Source organism: Protopterus annectens, chromosome 1.part1 (genome assembly GCF_019279795.1).
Source record: "Protopterus annectens isolate FY-2018-M chromosome 1.part1, PAN1.0, whole genome shotgun sequence".
NCBI lineage: Eukaryota > Metazoa > Chordata > Ceratodontiformes > Protopteridae > Protopterus > Protopterus annectens.
The window spans coordinates 297,304,087-297,327,266 of NC_056726.1; the positions used below are offsets into that span (position 1 = coordinate 297,304,087).

The 23,180-nt window shown below is 45.2% G+C and overlaps 1 protein-coding gene across 1 annotated transcript in view; it reads right to left on the minus strand.

Moving 5' to 3' along the window:
• Positions 1-23,180, minus strand: part of LOC122804637 (40-kDa huntingtin-associated protein-like) — a 680,147-nt gene that overhangs the window by 223,759 nt on the left and 433,208 nt on the right. The window contains exon 10 of the mRNA XM_044074619.1: positions 14,595-14,641. Within this exon, the coding sequence (XP_043930554.1) occupies positions 14,595-14,641 (47 nt within the window). The remainder of the gene's footprint in view (positions 1-14,594; positions 14,642-23,180) is intronic.

The window sequence follows — 23,180 nt, forward strand, 5'->3', positions numbered from 1 at the left end:
TCCACTGAGCCTTCTAAAGAACCGACGTCCGGGACTGACGGTTCTTCCAATCTAGGCTTTGCTGCTTTGTCCTTGCGCTGTTTGGACGAAGCGGGCGTCGGAGCATCCGACGGCATTTTATAATTACAACGCTTCCCAAAAACTAACCTGGCACAGTCTAACCTTCTCTTAATAGTGCGTTTGTTAAATCTAGCACAAGAGCGGCATCCAACAACGTCGTGCTCAGGCCCTAAACAAGGTATACACAAGGTATGGTAATCCCTATGAGGTATCTGTTTCCCACAAGAAATACAGTTATTCACTTTTTCTGACATCCGGTTAAATACTGAGGCAAGAAAAAAACAAAATATTCTAACGGGTACTTAGCCAACTTTGATTCGGTCTGAAACTCAGACTTCAGAAAATTTCAGAACGCCAACCTGCACTCGCAAAACTGCTTCTGCATCGGACCATGCGGCAAAAAAGACTGAGGATAAGACGTCGGTCATGCGCATTAGTACCCTGACGTCCTGACGTCAGACTAATGCGCCTTGACCGACGTCAGCCATATACTTTGGTATTCGGGCCGACTGGGACAGCGGACTACCCAAGTGTTAGGACTGCAGCAATGTGGAATGAAGAACATCTACAGGCATCTGTATAAGAAAAAAAAATATGGTGAAAGTGAGATTTAAAAGAGATGAGCTACCATAAATTAGTTCTTTCCCAACAGACAGACAATATAAAAAAATATTGCTGAGGGTTGCAGAGGCTCCTGAAATGGTGTCCTGTAAATAAAGTGTTCAGCATCAGAACTTAGACAAACAAGATAAAAACAAAACCGTATGAAGTCTTATTAAATTCTCAGGATAAGACAGACCACTGATAAAAGCTAGGCAGATAATTGCTGTTTAAGAATTTTACAGAATTCTAAGGACTGAAAAGTTGCAATATATGAAAGTCTTTTTTCGAGTAGTACAAAAGTCTAATTTTGATGTACCCATTGCATGCCTAGTACTCTGGTTAACTTACAGTGAGCGATCCAATACAATTTATGCTCCTCTGATATACTTTTAGCCTTTCAAAACTGGGTATGCTAGATAAGAAGTGCATGTAAATGCTAGTGAGCTAACTACAGTGATGAGTCTGTCATACGGTACGCAAATGCCAGAGTTTCAGTCTGCAATACAGTCCTATTGGACCTCAGACCGTATCTCCAGACTGTTAGTGAGCTTCTTGACATGAGACATTATAACTAGAAAACAGACATATAAACACAAAGAAGCTGAAGAATAATAATTCATCAAGGAAAACATGGTTGTGTAAATCACTTACCACATCAGCACATCAGTAGACTGTAAGCAGAAATCTATGTAACAGTCAATCAAATCAGTTCACAAGTGAAGTGAGATTCTCTTGCATATCCATTGTTCTTTGTCATTATCTTTGAGCCTATACTTCCACCAGGAAGGTATAATTGTGGTAGGCTGCACACTGTTAGTCAACCAATATTCTGCAAATACTAATGATATAGGTACAAGCCTAGTCTATAAAAGTAATGTTGGGGAACTCAAAGATTAAATAACAAAAAAAATGAAACACAATGCTCCACCAAGTTTCAATCTGGATCTCAAAATATTTAGATTGGCTTTAACCCAAAATTACAGAAAGGCAAGGATGAAGCAGCTACTGCTAGACCTGAAGACAGCACAGCCTGTCTAGGGGGAACACGGGCAAAAGGAGAGCTAACATGGGTGACCGAAGAGTACAGGCCACCACTACTGCCAATGAAGCAGATAGACAGGTTTTTAGGACAGAGGGGGCCAGAAGGTGGCAATATTTTTAAGAACCTACCACCATGCCAAACTGTTATGAGAATACAATTACTATGCCAGCTGAATGACTTTTACAGTGAAGTGCAAATCTTTGGAAAACATATCTCCTTCCAACAAAGGCAAACTGTACTTTCTGTTAATTTTGCTTGTAAGGGAAGCTAGAACCTCTCCTTAACTCCTCCCCTATATTACTAGTTAATGGGGGTGTTAAGAGGGTGCCCGTCACCCTTATAAATGGATGCTGTGACATGCAATGCAAACTTCTAAAGTTGTAGTGTTTCAGGAGACAGGCAAAAAGTACAGTTTTGTACCTACCATAAATGTAGATGTTCGAGTGTATACACTGCTGCAGTCATTACACTTCAGTTATCCTGCCGTCAGGCGGTTCCCCAGTCGGCCCGAGTTCCAAAGTCTTGGTCCGGCATCGGTTGCTGTCGCCTCCTCCCTGACGTCAGTGTGACAGGGGTATACAAGATGCAGCCGACGCCATTTTCTTCAGTTTTTCTTGCCCCAGATATCAGGTGCCTCTAAATAGATAGGCAATTCCAATTGCTAATAAAACATACATAAGAAAAGCAAAAAACAGCTTACAGCTACCAGCAAATACTCCCCATAGGTAGTAAAGGGTAGAAGACATAGGTACGGACCAGCCAGTAAGAGGGGAAGGAGGGAGGGTAACCTGGACTGCAGCAGTGTATACACTCAAACATCTACATTTATGGTAGGTACAAAACTGTACTATGTTCATCGTGTTACACTGCTGCAGTCATTACACTTGGGTAGAATCCCAAAGCTGAGGTAGGGTGGCTGGTTCTATAAGACATTAGGGGTGGCTATAAGGCCCTGCAGCACTGCAGTGGCGAAGCCAGCTCTGGATTTAGAGCATAGAGGCAGATGGTAATACTTGGTGAAGGTATGTACAGAACTCCAAGTTGCTGCTTCCAAAATATCCTTGGCAGGTACTCCCCTGAGGTAGGCAGTTGAAGAGGCTTTAGCCCTGGTGGAGTGAGATCTAATGCTGCTAGGTACAGGTTTTCCATGGTATGTGTAGCAGAAACGTATACAATGTCCTATCCATTTTGAAATAGTCTGTTTTGAAATGGCCTTTCCCTGTGCTCCTGCAGCATATGCTACCAATAATTGCTCAGATTTTCTGAAAGCTTTGGTTTTGTCCAAGTAGAAACGTAACTGCCTGTGAATGTCCAAAGAGTTACCTTGGGTTGGGAGGGTGGCCTAATGGTTAAGGTGTTTGCCTTACAAACACAAGGTGCAGGGTTTGAGTCTCACAAGGGATAATTGGCTAGGCTTACAATGGCCCGCAAGGGCAGTTAGCTTAGTACTAATCTATGAATCTATGAGTGCAGTAGTCTCTCCCCTTTATTCTGTGGTTTAGGGTAAAAAGTTGGCAGGTGAACAGTTTGGTTTAGAGCCACACTGGATACCACCTTTGGCATAAACGCAGGGTTAGTTCTTAAAGACACCCTGTCCTGGTGGAAAATGAGGAAAGGTTCCACTGCCATTAGTGCCAGCAATTCTGAATCTCTTCGTGCTGATGTTATTGCCAGGAGCAGAGCAGTTTTCCAAGAGATATATTTTAATTCTGCTGTGTTAGCTGGCTCAGAAGGAGGTAAAGTTAGTTTTTCCAAAACAAAGTTGAGGTCCCAAGTTGGAGTAGGTGCTCTACGGGGCAGTCTTATGTTTTTAGCCCCTCTGAGGTACTGTTTTAACAGGGGATTAGAGAAAATTGGTGGATCCGTGTTGTAATGAGCAGAGATAGCAGAGGTGTGGATCTTGATGGATGAGAAGGAGTGGCCTTTGTCCAGCATCTCAGTTAAGTATTGTAGTATCTGAGGAATGTTTGGGACAAGAGGGTCAAGGCTGTGAGCTTGGTTCCAGGCACAGAATCTCTTCCATTTATCCGAGTAGGCTTTCCTGGTACTAGGCCTTCTGGCCTCCAGAATGACATCCATAACAGCTTTGGAGAGAGGCATTGCTTGCTTGGCTAAGGAATCTTCCATGCAGCTAGGTTTAAGGTCTTTAGCTGGCTGTGTAGTATTTGATTGTTGTGCTGAGTCAGCAGATGTGGGATAGGAGGCAAAATCCAGGGTGGTTCTTGTGCTAAGCTCCTTAAGATTAGGTACCAGTGCTGGCGTGGCCAGTCTGGTGCAATCAGGATCATCTTTGGCTCTTCTTGCCTGGCTTTTATGAGCACCTTTGGCAGGACAGGTAGTGGTGGGAAAGTGTATACTTGTAGGTTCTCCCAGCTGAATGAGAGGGCATCCACTTTCCATGCTTGTGGATGGAAACTCCTTGTGCAGAATTTTTGTAGCTGGCAGTTTATTGGGGATGCAAACAGATCTATGTCTGGGCTCCACCATTTCTGTGTTATCATTCTGAATATTTCTGGATTCAGTTCCCATTCGTGGGATCCATGATGTTTCTGCTTAAGTCGTCTGCCAGTGTGTTTTTCTCTCCTGGCAGGAATTGTGCTTGCAGATGAACTTGAAGGTTTATAGTTGTGTTCCACAAGGTCATGGGGCTTGTCTGCATAGGGGGTAGGAGCGAGTGCCCCCTTGCTTGTCTATGTACCACATAACTATGGTGTTGTCTGTCTTTAGCAGTAATTGTCCTGGATGCAGCAGGTCCTTGAAAGCTATAAGGGCATTTTGTACAGCTAGCATCTCTTTTTGATTGATGTGAAGATGCCTTTGTTCTGCAGGCCATGTGCCCTGAATACATTTTCCTGCCATGTGTGCTCCCCAGGCGTAATCAGATGCATCTGTTGTCAGTGTTTGCCTGGCTGTTGGTTGTGTAAAAGGCTGTCCCTTGTTGAGGTGACAAGCTTGAGCCCACCACTGAAAATCCTGTTGAAGGCAAGGGATTAGTGGTATAACTGTTTCCAAACTTTGACAGTGCTGAGACCATACATTCTTTAGGTACCATTGTAGTTTCCTCAAATGCAGTCTGGCATATGGAATTAGTAGTATGCAGGATGCCATGTAACCCAAGGCCTGCAGAATTTTTCTTGCAGGGAGTTGGGTCTTTGTTGCCATCAAATGAAAGTATTGAGTCAGTTGTCCTTGCGTGTCTGGCGTGAGATAAGCCATCTGGGCCGTTGTGTTCAAGCTGGCACCCAGGAATATAATCTCTTGTGAGGGCACTAGTTTTGATTTCTTTTCATTTACTGTGTACCCCAGGCAACTTAATAACTTTTTTACAAATGCCAGATGCTTTAGAAGAATGTCCTTGCTCTCTGCTTGAATCAGGCAGTCGTCCAGGTACAGATAAATTTGAATTCCTTTCTGTCTGCAAAATGCAATTACTGGTGCCAGGCACTTTGTAAGACCCTGGGTGCAGTAGATAAGCCAAAGGGCAGTGCAGAGAATTGGTAGTGCATTGAACCAGCTATGAATCTGAGGTATTTTCTGCAGTTTTGTCTGATAGGGACATGCAGGTATGCCTCCCTTGAGGTCCAAAGTCACGAGCCAAGCTTTCTTGCCCAGCATGGGAAGAAGCTGCTGTAGTGTCAACATTTTGAATTTCAGAACATCCAGGTAAGTGTTTAGAGATGAAAGATCCAGAAAGGGCCTCCAGGCTTTGTCCTTTCTGGGTACCAGAAAGAGTCTTGAGTAAAATCCTTGTCTTTGCGCTTTTTGTGTATTCCGGTTGTCGGAAGTACCGACGGCATGGTATAATTGAATTTTCTACCAAAATAATGTTGGGCAAAAATCAAACCGACGTTTAATAGTGCATTTGTTAAACCTAGCACAAAATTGACAACCAGTGACGTCGTGGTCTGGGCCTAGACCTAGGCATGGGATACAATAGGAATGGAAATCCTTATGAGGTATTTGCTTCCCACAAGAAATACAGTTAACTTTTACTGACATTGGTCTGAGGCAAGAAAAGGTTTCCCCAATAGGGTACTTAGCTTTGTAGAAGACTTTGGTTCTGGATTCGGAATGAAAATTTCAGGAGACGGCCGACCAGCACTTGCGAACTGCTTTTGCTTAGGGCACTGCGCGGCATGAAAGAATGAAGAAAATGGCGTTGGCTGCATCTTATATACCCCTGTCGCACTGACATCAGGGAGGAGGCGACAGCAACCAATGCTGGACCAAGACTTTAGAACTCAAGCCAACCGGGGAACCGCCTGACGGCAGGATAACCCAAGGGTAATGACTGCAGCAGTGTAACACGATGAACATCTCCAAAATGTCCCTGATTTGGCATAATATTTTTATCCTGTCCCTTCTAAATTTTTTCTCTGGTAAATCACGGAGGATTACAGTTAAACAGCAATGCTGAACATTAGAGTTTCACACTTCTTATTGTTCAGAAAATGCATGTTGATGCAAAATGTTCTGTACTCAATTTTGTTGCCTGTTACTTATGGTATTGTGCCTCATTCTTCAGCAAAGTCATTGAGAGTTAAGGAGGTAGGTATAACAATATGCCTATGGGCACAAGTCATACTCTGGTACACCAGCCACATGTCAGGTTATACAATATTTCTTGGGTATGTGTATTGACAATTTCAGGAAATTTTATCTAACTGCAAAAAGCAAGCAAAAGATGTTTAGTCATACTAAACAGAGATGGAATTTATAATACCCTAAGCAAAATTGTCAACTGTGTGCCAGTCTCTGTGATCTGCTTTCCATACCAGTACACATTTTACTTAGTCTTTGATGAAATCAGTATGAAATATGTAAAACTGTATATTCCATTGCTGTGCACAGTCATGTTTTAGTCAGGCTTGCTCATTTATTCAAATAATAAAGTGGAGACTGAGGGAATAAAATTCAGGCCTAATGAAAATAGTTTCTTAGTGAACTGCAGTTTTACCTCTCTGTGCTATCAAGCAGGCGAGTACATACGAGCAAATGCAGATATCTCTCTTTACATTTGACTCAAATCCCCCTAAAAACCCTTTGAAAATTAGAAGTTATGTACTCACCATAACGTTCCATCTGAGTAGGTGTATTCATTTGTCTGCAACCTGTGGGTTATGGATCCGATATCGGATCCGAACCGGCATGGTTTTCCAGCTATGGATCCAAGCTCTCAGCTCCTCCCCTCACCCATAATGCCCTGCTCTACCCTCATGACCTCAGATCGAGTTTGCCAAAGCAACAATACCCTAAAAAGGGTAACAAGGAATATGCAGGAAACTGAAAGGCCAGGGGATAGGAGGGGGATGGTTGCAGACAAATGAATACACCTACTCAGATGGAACGTTATGGTGAGTACATAACTTCTAAATCTGAAGTAGGATATTCATTTGTCTGCAACCTGTGGGACAGAGTCCCCAGCTACCTGAATCTTGGGCGCCATCATGGAAGGATATTCGAGCACCGCTGAGCCAAAGGATGCTCTACCCTAGATGCAAGATCCAACTTATAGTGAGAAATAAATGTATGAGATGAAGCCCACGTGGCTGCTGCACAAATATCATCTAGAGGAATCCTAGCCTTGAAGGCTGCCGAGGTAGATACTGACCGGGTTGAATGGGCATGAACACCCCGGTGCGGGCCTTCCTGACGCTTGATAAGCCAATAAAATGCACTGTGAAATCCAGCGGACAGAGAAACTTTAGAAATTGGCTTGCCCAAATTGAATTTTGCAAAGGAAATAAACAGCTGGTCGGATTGCCTATGACCAGCTGTCCTGTTGAGATAAAATCTAAGTTGCCTGTGAACATCTAGTGAGTGTAGCTTATATTCACCTTTGTTTTCATACTTAGGGAAGAAAACAGGGAGGTTAATGGATTGATTGATGTTTGCTTCAGAAGCGATTTTAGGAAGGAAGGACGGGTTGGTCCTGAGGGAGACACGGTCCGGATGAAATACCAAGTAAGGAGGTTTAGCTGATAAAGCTTGAAGTTCAGAAACTCTCTTGGCTGATGTAATGGCTACCAAAAAGGCTGTCTTGTAGGACAAGAATTTGAGATCCACCGTAGCCGCGGGCTCGAAAGGGGGAGCGGTCAAGGCCTGTAGGACCAAAGAAAGGTCCCAAGGAGGAACTGCTTGTTTTATAGGGGCCTGAGAAGGAAAGTACCTTTAAGAAATGTTTTGCACAATTTGGCTGACATAAGAGGATTAGACTCTTGACCAATGTGATAGTGAGAAATTGCAGCCAGTTGAACTTTGACTGTGGAACTGCTGGCACCATCATTAAAGAGAGAGGTTAGAAAATCAAGCACTACAGGGAGAGGAACCGTGAAGGGATTTAGGCCTTGCCGCTCCGCCCACACAGAGAAACGTTTCCATTTGCTTCGGTAAACCTTTCTAGTGGATGGTTTATGAGCCGCCACCAAAATAGCCTTTACCAGTGAAGAAATACCGGGAGTCCTTATCAAGAGTGGAACTGGAGCAGCCAAGCGGTCAGCTTCAGGTTGTCCAGGTTCGGAGGAGGAATGCAGGATGGATGGGATATCAGATCCGGAATGGGATCTAGAATCCAAGGAGGATTCACCGAGTGAGACCTTAGGAAGGGGAACCAGATCTGTCGAGGCCAGAATGGAGCAATGAGAATCATTCTGCAACCCACCCGAGAGGCTTTCTGAAGAACTTGCAGCATCAGAGGCAAGGGTGGATAGGCATACAGAAGACCGGGTGGCCAAGCATGCACCAGAGCGTCTCTTGGGGTACCTCCGGAGGAGGTATTAGAGCGAAAAAACTGTCGCACTTGGTGTTTGAGGGAGAAGCAAAAGATCGCATGAAGGGTTCCCCACCGTGCGAATATGCGTTCGCTACTTGACAATTGAGAGACCACTCGTAAGGGGTCAGAATGGTGCGACTGAGCTTGTCCGCTAGGATGTTGGACCGACCGGAATGTGCGTTGCTATGAGAAAGCGATTGGTGGAGATTGCCCATTCCCAAACTCTCATGGCCTCTCGACAAAGAGGGTAAGACCTTGTTCCCCTTGTTTGTTGATGTACCAGACAACAGACATATTGTCCGATTGAATCGCAATTGTTCCCAAGGGAAGAAAGTCCTGAAGTGCTAGCAACGCTAAGAGCACTGCTCTCATCTCTAGAACATTGATATGCAGTAAGGTCTCTGAATCGTTCCACGTGCCTTGGACTGTCCGGCCCAAAGTGCCCCCACCCGAGGCGGGAGGCATCCGTGGTCACCGTGGCGAGAGGGGGAGAAGCACAAAATGGGCGACCCTCGTGGAGATCCGGGGAGTGGAGCCACCACAAGAGGGACCGCTTGCAAGCCTTGCTGATCGCTATGGGATGATGCATGGGGAGAGCAAGGTATGACCACTGTACTAAGAGCGTCCACTGTAGAATGCGCATATTGAGCCTGGCAAGAGGAAGAAGTGCTATAGCCGAAGCCATGGACCCTAGAGCCCTCAGGACCAACTCCGCTGGAACAGAACTTGAATGGAGAATGGCCCGCACCTGGAGCTGCAGATTTAGAACTCTGTCCGCAGTGAGGAAGGCTCGTAAACTCCTTGTGTCTAATCTGGCCCCTATGAAATCTAAGAGCTGTGTGGGCGCCAGGTTGGACTTTTTTGTATTTATTGTGATGCCCAGAAATGGAGCAAGATGGAGAAAGGAGTCTCGCGCCAAGAGAAGTAGATGCCTTGTTGGGGCGGTAAGGAGCCAGTCGTCCAGGTAGGGAAAGACCTGCACCCCCTGAAGCCTCAGGTGGGCCGCTACCACTGCTAGTACTTTGGTAAACACCCTGGGGGCTGTGGTGAGACCAAAGGGAAGGACCCGGAACTGGTAGTGACTGGCTCCCAGCCGGAAGCGGAGAAACCTCCTGGAGCGCCTGTCCATCAGGATGTGGTAGTACGCGTCCTTGAGATCTATCGAGCACATCCAGTGATTTTCTCCCAGAAGGGGGAGAATAGATTGCAGAGTGACCATTCGGAATTTTTCTTTGGGGACTGCCAGATTCAAGAGAGAGAGGTCTAGGATTGGTCTTAGTTCCCCGTCTTTTGGCACTAAAAAGAATCTGGAGTAGAACCCTAATCCGATCTGGTCTGGGGAACGGGCTGGATGGCTCTTTTCTTTAGCAGATGGCCAATTTCTGCCAAAGCGGCCTCCCGTTGACCGGGTGGGACGTCTGGGAGGGACTTCAACTTTGGAAGGTGAAGGAAAGGAATGCGATATCCCTGGATATGATTTGGAGAACCCAGCGGTCCGATGTTATGGACTCCCATGCCGCTAGGTGCCCGGAACGTCCCCGACTGCCTCCAGAGTAGAGCAGTCGGGCAACCCTCAGAGTTGCTGCGGGCCGTTCAGAGAAAGGTTCCCTGGACCCGAAGTTTCTGGGAGCCCCTCTGCCTCTAGGGCGGCGTCCTCCCTGTCCTCCTCTGCCACGGAAGGACTGGTTGTCCGGAGCAGGCTGGGACTGCTGCGACTTCCGGAACCACATCTTCTTCTGACCCTTTTGGTTCCTAGAATAGGGCCTCTGGGGTGCAGAGAAGCGGATTCCGACGGCAGACAGCGTCTTCCGTCCTTCTCGCTCTGGGTCAACGCCTCGAACGGTCTTGCCAAACAGAGCACAACCATCAAAGCGGGCGTTCGCAAACGACGCCTTGAAGGGCTCAGAAAAATCGCAGTGACGGAGCCAGGCCTGACGTCTAGTGACCAGTCCTGTCCCCGCAGCTCTAGCGGCGCCCTCCGTTGCATGGGAGAGTAGCCGCATAGAAGTGTTTGTGACTGACCTAAGAGTGGCCATTTTGGTGGAGTGCAGAACTCTGTCCTCCTCCGAAATGGACTCAGGGGGGGATGCAGCGTATTCCTTAATAAGATCTCGCTGCATCCGAATAACATGTGCCAAATAGTTCAGCGCCCTTACCGAGAAGGTCGCCGAACTGAACATCCGCTTCCCCAAGCGGTCCATCATCCGAGACTCCTTGCTCGGTGGGTGGACTGAGGGACTCTCCTGAGCCAGTTCCCTCTTTGTGGCCGCCGCCGTCAACATGGCATCTACAGGAGGCCCCTTACTCCAATGGGTCCTGTCGGAGGCGGACTAAGGATCCTATCCGGTCTTTTGGGAATTGGCTCCACGGTGTCCGGTTCCTTCCACGCCCTGGTGGTAATAAGGTCCACCAGGGGGTCGGCAGGGGGGGACACCCAAGAGGTAGACGGGCCCGTTTCGAATGCCTCCAAGAACACGGACTCGTCCGAGGAAGACTTGGGGGCAGACCACCCCCCCCTAATACGGAGCATTTCCATGATGTCTCCAAAGGAGACATCCTCGGAGGGTGACCGTGGGGAGCCTTCCCCTTCCTCCAAGTCCGTGTCTTCAGTGAGAGACTCGGGGGAGTCAATGTGCCTCCTTTTGCACGTATGCTTGCAAGGGGCCTCCTCTGGGGGGCTGTCAGAGGAGTCCTCGCAAGCAGTAATTTGCTCCATGGGAGCAACTTGGGGCACAGAAACGGGCTGTCCCAGGGGCCGGATGGTGGAAGCCTGGCCCAGTGCAGAGGGAGCGCGGGACGGAGCCGAAGCAAGTGCCGGGGGTCCGGAGACCCTCAACAGAGCCCTCTCCACTACATCAAAGCCGAAGGGGAGCCGACCTCGACCAAAGGATCCGACAATCGGCTCCCCTCGGATCCGAAGAGTGGATCGGAGCCGGCGCGGCACTCGGATCCGAAGGACAGTGCGCTCCGACACAGACGGCGCCGAAGGAGCACTGATCCCCGGATCCGGCTCGGATCCAGGCTCCGAGATCGGGTCCGACGCACTCGAGGGCAGGGTCGGATCCGGTACCAAGTACTATCGGCTCCGACCTTCCCCGCCCGAAGCTGCTCGCTCCAGTTGCTCCGAACCCGGATAGCGGGTCGGAGAAGGAGCAATAGGCTTAAAAGGGTGTTGAGCTCCCCGGAGGGGAGGCAAGAGCACTCCCATCTGCATCTGGGCCTGGATGAACCTTCTCATCATCCGGTCCAGATCAGCATCAGAAAGGCTATGGGTAGATCTCGAAGAGGCTACCGAGGTAGGCCTGGAGTGCCTCCTCGATAGCCTCGACGGAGATCGGGTCTCCTCCTCCTCAGGACCCGGTGAGAAGCACACAGGGGACCGGAGCCGAGAAGGAGGAGACCGAACCGACAACGGAGCCGGGAGAAGCCAGCTTGGCTGGCGGGGCCGAAACAGAGGTCTCGGCCCGCCGCTTGTGGTGCTTCTCCCTCCGTCCTTTAGCTGCATCCCTCTCCTCTCCAGAAGCGGGAGTTTGAGTCCCAGGAGCAGGAGGGTGCCACAGGGGAACAACTGCAGAAACAGTAGTCCCGAAGGAGCGGAGGCGGAGCCGAGTCCGCGGTAAAAGACCCGCCAAGACCAGCTTGGACCTCCGCTCCTCAGTGCCCTGGGGTTGAACCCTGCACAAATGGAACAACCAGATGTGAGGTGTTCAACCCCAAGACACTAACACACCGAGTGTGGCCATCAGCCGGTGAGAGCTTATGGCCACACTCGGGCATTCAAAATATAGATTTAGGCTGTTCAGCCATAATCTATAAAACCTAAAGTTACAGAAAGTAACTTAAACAACAAAAAAGCACACAGGCCTACACACACACTCTCATTACAGCGAGGGGAGGGAATAAAAATTATTACTGTAACTTAAAATAAACTCAAAACAGTCTATATTAAAGGGAAACCTACTACTTTCACACAAATTTAGTTAAAGAAACAAAAAATTTTCTGTTTTTAGACAAGAAAATAGTTCACTTAGCTGAGAGCTATGTATCCACATCCAGTTACCAGCGCGGCAAACAAGATCTGGGGTCATGAGGGTAGAGCAGGGCATTATGGGTGAGGGGAGGAGCTGAGAGCTTGGAGCCATAGCTGGAAAACCATGCCGGTTCGGATCCGATATCGGATCCATAACCCACAGGTTGCAGACAAATGAATATCCTACTTCAGATCTGAGGTTACAGAAGAGAAACCATTTTCATTCCTAAACAGCATAACATTTTCACATTAATATATTAGTACTGTTGCATCTTTGTTCTATGTACTGCAAACTACCATATGTCTTAGAGATTCAGTTTTAAGCAAAACTTGATTGAGCAAGTTCATACCAAAGAAGTTCAAATATATACCCCAAACAGAATGGGTGTGTGGAAAGTTACGAGTGACCCCTTTAACTAAGGTAACCTTATCTGACAACACAAAAGCACAGTGTAAGTTAAAAACATCTGTAGAGTCAAAATCAACTGTCAAAACTGGTAAACTGCTTACACCAATGAAAAATGTGACACTCCTTTATCAATGGCAGGTAAGACATATCACGGAGTTATTTTTTGGCTACTCATTTTACTATTTATGGCCATATGCATCCATACCCATCCAACACTTATTTTCTGGTTCTTTTTTTCTCCTCACACATGTTGACAATCATGGCTTCCCAGTATTACATGAGCCGATTCACTTATCCTCAGTACGGAGGTGACAGCTGTCCTCAGAGGCCATCTTTCAGACAGCCACATGAGTGGTTTGTGCCTCCATCTGTTATGGAGCCCTATGACAATCCTACCTAGTGACCCCAGGCATAGAATTATATAGCTCCACCACCTTCTCCAGCTGGCAGCCCACATCATGCTGGGCATAGGCTATAGAAACATTTCTATGGGCTTAAACCCTTGGTGGTTGGCCTCCTAAGCTTTTCTCTGATGTGTATGTATGTATGCTCCCACATACATCTACAAAGTTTACCACAATCAGCTTGAGACTGCCAAACCCAGATTTCCATGTTTTATGGCTACCAGTGTCATGCAAGCCTCCACTAACAAAGAAGCAATGGTCTGATCAAGGACCACTCTCCTCTAACAAAGAACAATCGTCTGACCAAGAACCACTACTCTCTCCCCAGGGATGGAGAGTCAGTGTAAGCTCTCACTCCCCTCTTACTCTCCCCACCTTTGTCTAGCTCTTCCAGCACCTGAACCTCTACTAGAACTCAGGTCATATGGGTCAAGGTCAGGTCTTCATCCTTCTCCACCACAGAGCCAGGCACATGTCCAACCCCTTTCTTTCAAACTCTACTGTCTTTCTGCATTTTTATGTGCCCTTTATGTTTTCTTCCCATGACCTTTATTTATCTATCCTCCCATCTATGGATATAGTTTACTCTGAAGAGACCCCCAGCCCCAAGGTTCTCACTGTTAACTCTACAAGTCTTATGGAACTGAGCAGGATGATTCTCTTTGCACCCCTGCCTCTCTCATATGTTCTTCAATTAAGTATTCATACTTTTCCTTGAGAAGACTGGTCCAATCTGGATAAACAAATGCAAAATGGGTTACCTACTTGAAATGGCCGCTTTCCTCAGAGTGGGTTCATAACATTTAAAATCAAACTTTTACTATGTGCCAGTTTCAAAACATGTAAATGGCTGGACATTCCATCTTTCTATTTCATTTTATTTACTTATTTTTGAAATGCAGGACACACGATAAATAACATTTTACTGTGTTGTGGAAAAAAGTTCAACTTGCAAACTGCAATACACAAACCTGGAAACTTGCATGAAAACACTGATAACGACAAAGAATACTCAAAGTGAGTACTTAGAACCTAATCAATGTCTAACATCATTCTTAACAGACCACTAAATAAAAAATGAGCATATCAAAGTATGATTTATAAAATGAAATAATTTTTAAAGCTAATTCTGACAGAAAGTAATTATTTCTTTAGTAAGCAGAACACGATTGATCCACCTTGAGTTATATTCACTGATGATAGGGGAAAATACAACATGTTGACAGCAACAACTGCAGGAAGGCCACAAAATCAATAAAATACTTATTACTCACCACCACAGACTGCAAGAGGAGGAACACATTTTCTGGAAGGTAATTCACTGCAAGGGTAAAAAATGAAAAGCCTTTTCACAAATTAAATGGCAAGCAAAGGCAATAACATTTGTCAGTGCTACTAAGTATAACACCAGTTGTGTAATGGGAAGTAAAAGAGTTTAAATTCAGACTAGAAAAATCACAACAGACTCAGACGGTAATGTCATTCTTTTGAGGCACTACTATCCATAATGTCTGTTTTACTAGCATACACAACAAAAATGACTATTTATAACCATTTACCTACAAGACAGATCCAAATGTACTAACTTAAGCTACACAGGCTACTAACTTAATCCATTTTTCTTTAAGGCAATGCTACTTGCACTTTAAGAACATTTCTGAGAAAGTGCTGATCACTAGGTTGTACAAAAGAAACCTGACCACCAGAAGGCAACATCCCGACAACACACTGTTAGAAGTTAACTACTGGGGACCTATACCTCTCCCATTGTCCAAAATCTTGGAGTTGGGGGAGGGATGTTGTATCAGACAGCCAAGGATGAAAAGATCCAGCTTTATGGTGAGTATTGCTGAGCACCCCCCCCCCCCCACAACCTTGTGGAAATCCTCTTTTATTATTCCCCTTCACAAGGGTGGTCCCTCCACAGATCTCTCTATCGACCAGTCATAATCCTCTCACCCCTATCCAAAATCTTAGAAAGATGCATTCACCATCAACTCCTCATCCACCTTCTCTCTAACAACTTTCTATCCAAATAACAACATGGCTTCCACCCATTCAGCACCACCACAGCCCTAATTAACTTCACCAACATCATAAACACATATAAGAACCAAGGTAATCTTGACTCTGCCACCTTTCTAGACTTATCCAAAGCTTTTGATGCAGTTTCCCACAATAAACTTCTAACCTGCCTCTCAGATCTCAACCTTGACAGCCCCACCCTGCTCTGGTTTAAAGGATAGCTAGACAACCGCCAACAATCTGTTAAATGGCTTAACTCCCTATCCCCCCACTCCTGGTCAGTGTATCCCAAGGCTCCATCCTTGGCCCCCTCCTGTTTAATAACTTTACAAATCAACTCCACTCTGCAACCCCTCCTGTTTAATATCTTTACAAATCAACTACACTCTGCAACTACAAAAGCCAAAATAGTCCAATATGCTGACAATACAACTCTGTTCTGCTCCGCATCCAACATTCAACTCCTCCAACACAAAAACCGACAATCCTTCACTGCAATAGAAAACTGAATAAACAACTCCCAATTAATATTAACCGAAAGAAAACACAACTTATGTTGTTCCACCCTACAAAAACCCTATTTACTACCTTCTCCATATCCCCAGCTGACAAGACCCTTATTACCCCAGTCCCAGAAGCCAAGTTACTAGTATTTACCATTGACCAACAAGTAAAATACATATCCCTTACTGTCTCCACAGTATATAAGAAACTAGGGACCCTCTATCGTTGCAAACAGTACCCAACTTCCAAAGCTAAAGTCGCCATAGCTAGAACGTATCTGCTATAAACACTACTGTATGCATGCGCAGTATTAACAAACCTAAATAAAACTGACCTTAATAAACTCTCCACATGCTACAACAAAATCGCCAGATTCACTACCAATGCCAGATCATGCTCCCACCACTGCCATTCCATATACACTCCTCTGGTTAGTATTGCCAAACCTACTACGATACACCAACTTAACCTGGCACACCAGATATTATATTATCCTGACAAAACCCCTGCTCTGACAGGCCTCCTAAATTCTAGAATTCAAACAGGCAGTTCCAATCCAGTAACAAAGCTCTGATAGAAAATATTCACTGTAAAAACAGTTCTGGGGAATCTCTCTTCAGTCACAAAGTTGCAAAAATATGGAATACCCTGCCTCCTGACCTCAGGCTACAAAAATGTACATCCACCTTCAAAACCCATCTAAAATCCCACTTATGCACCAACCAGTTATGTAACTGCAATGGACCTCCCTGAACTCCCACCCTGTTGAATGAAGCTACTCTTTATGCTTTAGTCAATACATAATATTGTATTACACTCCTTCTCTTTTCTCCTTGTACATACTGTAAATATTTTCTATACGCCTACACTATACCAAAGCTCTGTAATGTCAAAAGACACAGTGAAAGATCACACGACTGTACTTTATCTCTATATTATTAGCTTGTTAACCTTTCTATATGTGTATCCTAAACTTTGTCATTTTGAGTGTCATTTATTTTAAATTTATTTTACGTGGTGCAGTGGTAGTGATGTTGTCTCACAGCAAAAGGTTCTCCCATTCGATTCTCGGCTGGAGTGCGGGGAGTGCCTTCTGTGTGGAGTCTGCATGTCCCCCCCGCGGTTGGGTGGGCGTTCAAAAGACATGCGTAAATGGGCGTGCCTTCGTTGAAGGTTGAACATCAAGCTGGCACCTCGGCATTTGTGAAAATCTACTGCCAATCATTAGTGGACTGGAGTTCCGCTGTGGCGACCCCAACCGGGAAAAGCCGAAAGATAACAACAACATACTCTGTAACTGTTTGGAGCTATTCTCCCCAGGACTCCACTGAAAACTGACACTAGCTGTCCAGCTGGACCATCCTGGTAAACAAATGTTAAATTTATTTATTTATTGTTTGTTAACTGGGTTAGTCCAGCTGGGCTTGTGGCCCCTTTTCAGTGGAGACCCAAGGAGGAAAGCTCCAGTACATTGTAAAACAACATTATGTAAAACAACATTACTGTAAAACACACACTGGTTGTCACAGAAAATTACAAGTTGCAAAGTTGCAAAAAAGGAAAACACTAAATAAAAAAAAAAGTACTTGACCAACATCACAATAGACAGAATAGGTTACATAGTGATGATCAGTACAGAGGTATCAATTTTACACTAAAGTATATGTTACATTACATTTAGGAGGATGACATTATAAGGGTATGTGCAAGACAGGGCAGAGGCCAGCATGCATACATTTTCTGGAAAGCTTATAACATGAGAATTTTTTTTTTTTTTTTTATTAGGTGGGAGCATGTGAAGGGCATTCCCATCTGGAGGACAGATGGGAGAGAAGTGTGGATTTGAAATTGTTATGGTTAGGTAAATTACGTAGTGGGGAGGGTAGAGAGTTCCACAGTTTGGCTATGGTGTGGGATAGTAGTAATTGGCCAGGTGGATGTAAGGGTTTGTGCACTTGTAAGAGGTTTTGACCTTTGGATCTCAAGGAGCGGCTGGGTGTGTAGGGTATTAGACATTTGGCGAGAGAAGGGCATAATGTTGGTTTGTAGATAAGTTTGTGAGCTGTTATAAGCTGGAGGTATTTTAGGTGGTTAGGGAGTTCTAGCCAGTTGAGGGTGTGTAGAGAGTGGCAGTGATGGGAAGAGTTCTTAGAATTGGTTGCGAATTTGCAGACTTTGTTGTAACAGTATTCGAGTTTGGAGCAAAGGCCAAGTTGTATGTTGGAGAGTAGGGGGCACCGTATAGGAGGGAGGGGAGAAGAAAGGAAGATAAGAGGGTTTGTCAGGGGGAGGGGATAAGGTAACAGTTGTGTCTGTAGAGAAGACCAATTTTTTGGTTGTTTTTTCTGATTGTGGAGAAAATGTGGGAGTCAAATTTTAGGTTTTCATATATGGTAATGCCAAGTAGTTTAGTACTGGGAATGATTTCTAGGGGGGGGTGTTACTGTGGCTATTGATGGAAAATAGGTCTTAGTTGAGTTGGGAGATTTTGGTGGGAGTGAAAATCATTCATTTTTTTTTTTAGTGTTTAGTGCTAGGTGGTTGGATTGCACCCAAGATTCTATTTTGGAAAAGGCTAATTGGGTTAGTTGGAGGGGCAGGAGGCTGAGCAGATGATAGTGGGGTCATCTGCGTATTAGATAACTGAGGCGTCAGGGATGGAGAGGTGGAAGCTGTTGATAAATATGTTAAAGAGGAGTGAGCCTAGTACAGATCCTTGTGATACTCCTGTGGGTGTAGGTAGGAAAGGGGAAGTTGACTCTTTCTATTGCACAGCTTGTTAGCGCATGGAAAGGTAGCTGGAGAACCAGGATATGGTTGAGGGTGAGATGTGCAGGTGTGAGAGCTGGGACAAGAGTAGGGAATGGGAGATGGTATTGAATGCCTTTGAAAGGTCTAGAAACAGTGAGGATACATAGTTGTCACTGTCCCATGCTAGGTTGACTGTCTCAAGGAAGGAAAGCATGGCAGTCATAGTGCTGTGGCCAGGGCGGAAGTCATGTTGGGTGGGGGACAGGAGGTTGTTCAGGGTTAGGTATGGCATTAGTTGGGAGTGGATGGTTTTTTCAAGTATTTTAGAGAGAGGAGAGCTATGGGTCTGAAGTTGGTAGTGTCAGTGTTTTTGCCATCTTTGTGTAGAGGGATGATGAATGCTTGTCACCAGATTGTTAGTATGTAGGATTCTTTTATAGACCTATTTATAAGAATACATATGGGATAGGCTATTGATTCAGCAGATAGTTTGAGGAATTTAGCTGGAAGGTTGTCAGGTGCATTGCGGCAAGATTTTAGCTTTAGAAGTAGTTTTTTATTGTGTTAGTGGAGACAGGTTTAAGGGAGAAGAGGGGGGGAGGAGGGTTAGGGGGGCAGGATGTGGGGGTAGTGTTGGTGGGCTGGTTGGAAAACGTGGAGGATAAGCTGGCTATGCTATCTATAAAGAATGTGTTGAATTTTGTGGCTGTTTCTAGACTGGTGAGCTTAGGATCGGGGCAGGGGTTGGCTTTATTACCGGGGCTGAGAATTGACGAGAGGGAGGTCCAGAATTTCTTAGGGTTAGTTGAGTAGTCAGATTGTAGATTGAACTAGTAGGATTTGCAATCATTTATCATGAATTTTTTGGCTAGGTTATGCAGATGTTTAAATTCTTGTTGGGTGCTAGGCTTTTTCTGCTTTTGGTACTGTTTCCACTTTTTGTCTCATTGCTTCATTATCTGTTTAGTTTCTCGGGATAGCCAGGGGCAGGGGTTAGATTTGATGCATTTAGATCGGAGGGGGCTAGTTTATCCAGCAGGGTGAGAAAAGAGTGGTTAAAATATGATACGGCTTTGTCTAGTGGAAGGCATTTTAGGGGTGACCAGTCAGTAATGTTAAGACATTTTGAAAATATTTCGGGGCAGAAGGAGGCTAGGTTGCGGGATTGCTTAAATTGGTGTTTTTCTCTATTTGAGTGGGTAGGCGGTCTATGATGGCTGGTAGGTGATCACTAAGGGGGTCTGGTATTATACCAGCATTGGTGGTATGGTTGGGGTAGGTTGTTAATATCCAATCTATGACAGTACCGGAGGTACTGTCTTTTTTTGGCCTGGTAGGAAGATTTATAAGTTGGGTGAAATTGTAAAGGTTGACTGAGTGGGTTGGGGTATCTGAGAGGAAGGATGCCCAGTTAATGTTTGTGGCACCAAGGATGTAGGTTTCATTTCTGATGTTGGAGTTAAACCAAAAGATAATGTCTTCTAGTGTTTTGGTATTGTCTCCTGGTGGGATGTAGATGGAACAGATGCAGATGGATGTGTAGTTAAGTTTTAAAAAGCCAGCAATTATTTCAGCATTGGCAAAGGTTGGGATGGGGTTAGTCATAGGGGTGAAAGTGAGAGTGGAGGGGTAGATAATAGCTACACCACCTCCTTTTCTATGGGGTCTGTCATTATATATGATATGGTAGCCTGGGGGGAGGATTTTGTGGTCTTTGATTGAGGGTTTAAGCCAGGTCTTGGAGACTGTGGTTATGTCTGGCTGGTTATGAGAGAGCCAAGTGTGAAGGTTGGGAATTTTATTACAGAGGCTTTGTGCGTTAAGGGCGATGAGGTGGATAGATTTGGGTTTTTGTGGTGTGGAAGATAGGTTTGGGTGGGTAATGTGTTTTGGACCAGGGTTGGGGTGGATATCTCCTGAGAGTGAGAGTGATATATGTGGAAGGAGCTGCATCAGGAGGTTTAGCTGGGATAAGAAATTGTGGTTTTGCTGGGGGAGGTATCTTTTGTGGGGTGTGGGGTGGGGAGTATAGTGTGTTTGAACAGATGGGAGGGGGTGGCAGTGTAGCGTTCAGGGGAGATTTGTGAGTATGTGTGGGATTTGTTTGGGTGTAGTGAGGATGTGGTGTGTGGGGATTGAGATAGTTGTGTGTTTGTGGGGAAGCAAAGTTTGGTAGTGTGGGTTAGTTTTACTAGCATGGTGGCTAATAATAATGTTTGTAGGTGGAAGGTAGGCATAGTTGTATGGGTGTGTGAGAGGTGGTGTGTGTGTGTGGGGGGGGAGTGGGTTGGGTTTGTGAGTATTAGGGTGTGTATGGAAGTGGGAGGGGTTCGGTAGAGGGTGTATGTGATTGGTGGTGATCTGTTAGGGGTGTGGTGTGAGGAAGTATAAATGTGCAAGTAATGGGGGTGGGTGGGAAATGGGGGCTGTGTAGGGGAGCGGGATAGAGCTGGGCAGGAGTGAAAAATCCCAAAAAGAAGACAATCAGTGAATCTGACTCTTAGAAGTGGGAAAGGTGCAGCTGGACTGTAAGGTGAGTGGGAAAGTATGAGACGAGCAGGGGAAGAGGGCTAGGAAAATAAAATTTTATAGCGATAGTTACAACTGTTCTATATCGGAGGCTTTGGGAGTTAGTACAAATTAAAATTAAAATGTCCAATGTGACTACAAAAATTGAGTAATGCTGCCACCTAGTGGCGAAAGTGAGAACTTTAATGTTGATCCGGAGAAGTTTAAGGTAATGCCGGAAGGCAAGGAGGACTGGGGGGGGGGGGCAGGCTGCTGTAGGCTGCTACTGTGTAATCTACAGTTAAGGCAGAGATAGGTAATTAAGTATAAACATACACGCTGAAATCTGCTCCTGATTTCTCTTTTTGATGATGTTAGGTCTGGGAGCACAACACAAATAAATAATAAATAAATAATTAATTACCGCATCTTATTCATCTTGTCATTCATACGATCAGACTGTTGGGTCAGAATCCTCAGCTACTTATTCCATGGGTGACATTATGTCAGGAGCCCTATAAGAACAGTGGCCCCAGAAATTACATTCAGTTTACAGTATTTAGCAAGTGTGAGCGAGGAAGTCCAAGTCACATATGCACAATGTTCATCCAATGAAAATTCTTGAAGAAGGTGGCATATGTGACCACTAACTTGTAGAATGAACTTAGATTGGCTTAGTGATTACTGGAGGCTATGAAACAAAATCTAATAAAATATGAACAGTTGGTTATCTCTTCTGATTGGCTTTGTTCTATGAAGATAGAACAACAACTGTCTGTGTACATCTAAGGTGTGAAGTAAGTATTCTCCCTTGGTGGAGTGCCTGGGAAAGAACGCAGACAGGTCAATAGGTTGGCTTAGGTTAGACATGCATGCAACCTTAGAGAAAAAGTAAGGGTTGGTGTATAGAGAGACCCTGTATTTCTGGAAAACCACATAAGGTGGAACAGATGAGAGTGCATGTAACTCAGAAACTGTCCTGGCTGACGTTATCAACACAAGGGATAAAGTTTTTCAAGACAGAGATGTTTAGAGAAATGGTAACTGTAAAGTAGATGTAGGCTCAAGGGTGTCTTTGCTAAGGCCTTTTAACATAAAATTAAGATGCCATGGAAGGAATGGTTCCCTAACTGGTTGACAAAGCAGAAATGTACCCTTAAGAAAAGCCATGCACGTCCTGTGAAAGGCCATAAAGGTGCCCAGCTGGCCAATGTCCGACCAGAGAATCCCTCAAAGATTGCCCTTTTGGGGGGAATCTAAGCAAAGTAATTGCTGTACTTGATGTTCGTTGGGCACACAAACAGACTGCAGCAACAACAGCACCAGCAGTAGAAAATTTGACTCACTATGTATGGATTAAAATACCACTCAAGAGGCAACAGAATGGATCTGTTGAGCCTATCTGCAAGACAGCTGATCTTCATGGGGATGTGTGTTGCTGTCAAGAAGTGATGCAATGCTATGGGGCTAGGATCTGGTTCCTCCCTGCTTGCTGATGGACCTGGATAATGTCATGTTGTCTGTTTGGATGGAATTCAGTCCTGAAGGCAAACAGTCTTGTAGTTCCCCCAACTCAGAGGACAGCCCTCATCTCCAGAATGCTGATGTGATGATTGGCCTCCTGATCTGACTATGTATCTTGGACTATTCTATCCTGATAATGTACCCTCACTTCAAAAAGAGGCATTACTGATGACTACAGCCAAGGTGGGGGAAGAAGGAAAGGTCTCCTCTGTAATAACGGATGGGAAGTCAACCACCACTGAACTCTGCCACGATTTGTAATCCTGATGGGAGATGACAGAGCTCTTCAGTCATAACTACTGTGCTATGAGGAGCTATTGTAAGATTGTCATGTGAAATTGGGACAGGTGCACCATTAGTTTGAGACCTAGATCTCTCAGAACAAAGACTGTCAGAGGAGATGAAGATTATAGGAGTCTTCAAATTGCAAGCCTTAAGGTATGAACTCTTTCTGGTGGGAGAGAAATGATACAAGAGCTGGTATCCAGGTGGCATCCAATAAACTGAACAGACTGTGTCAGCTGTAGCTGTTATGGAAAACATATTGT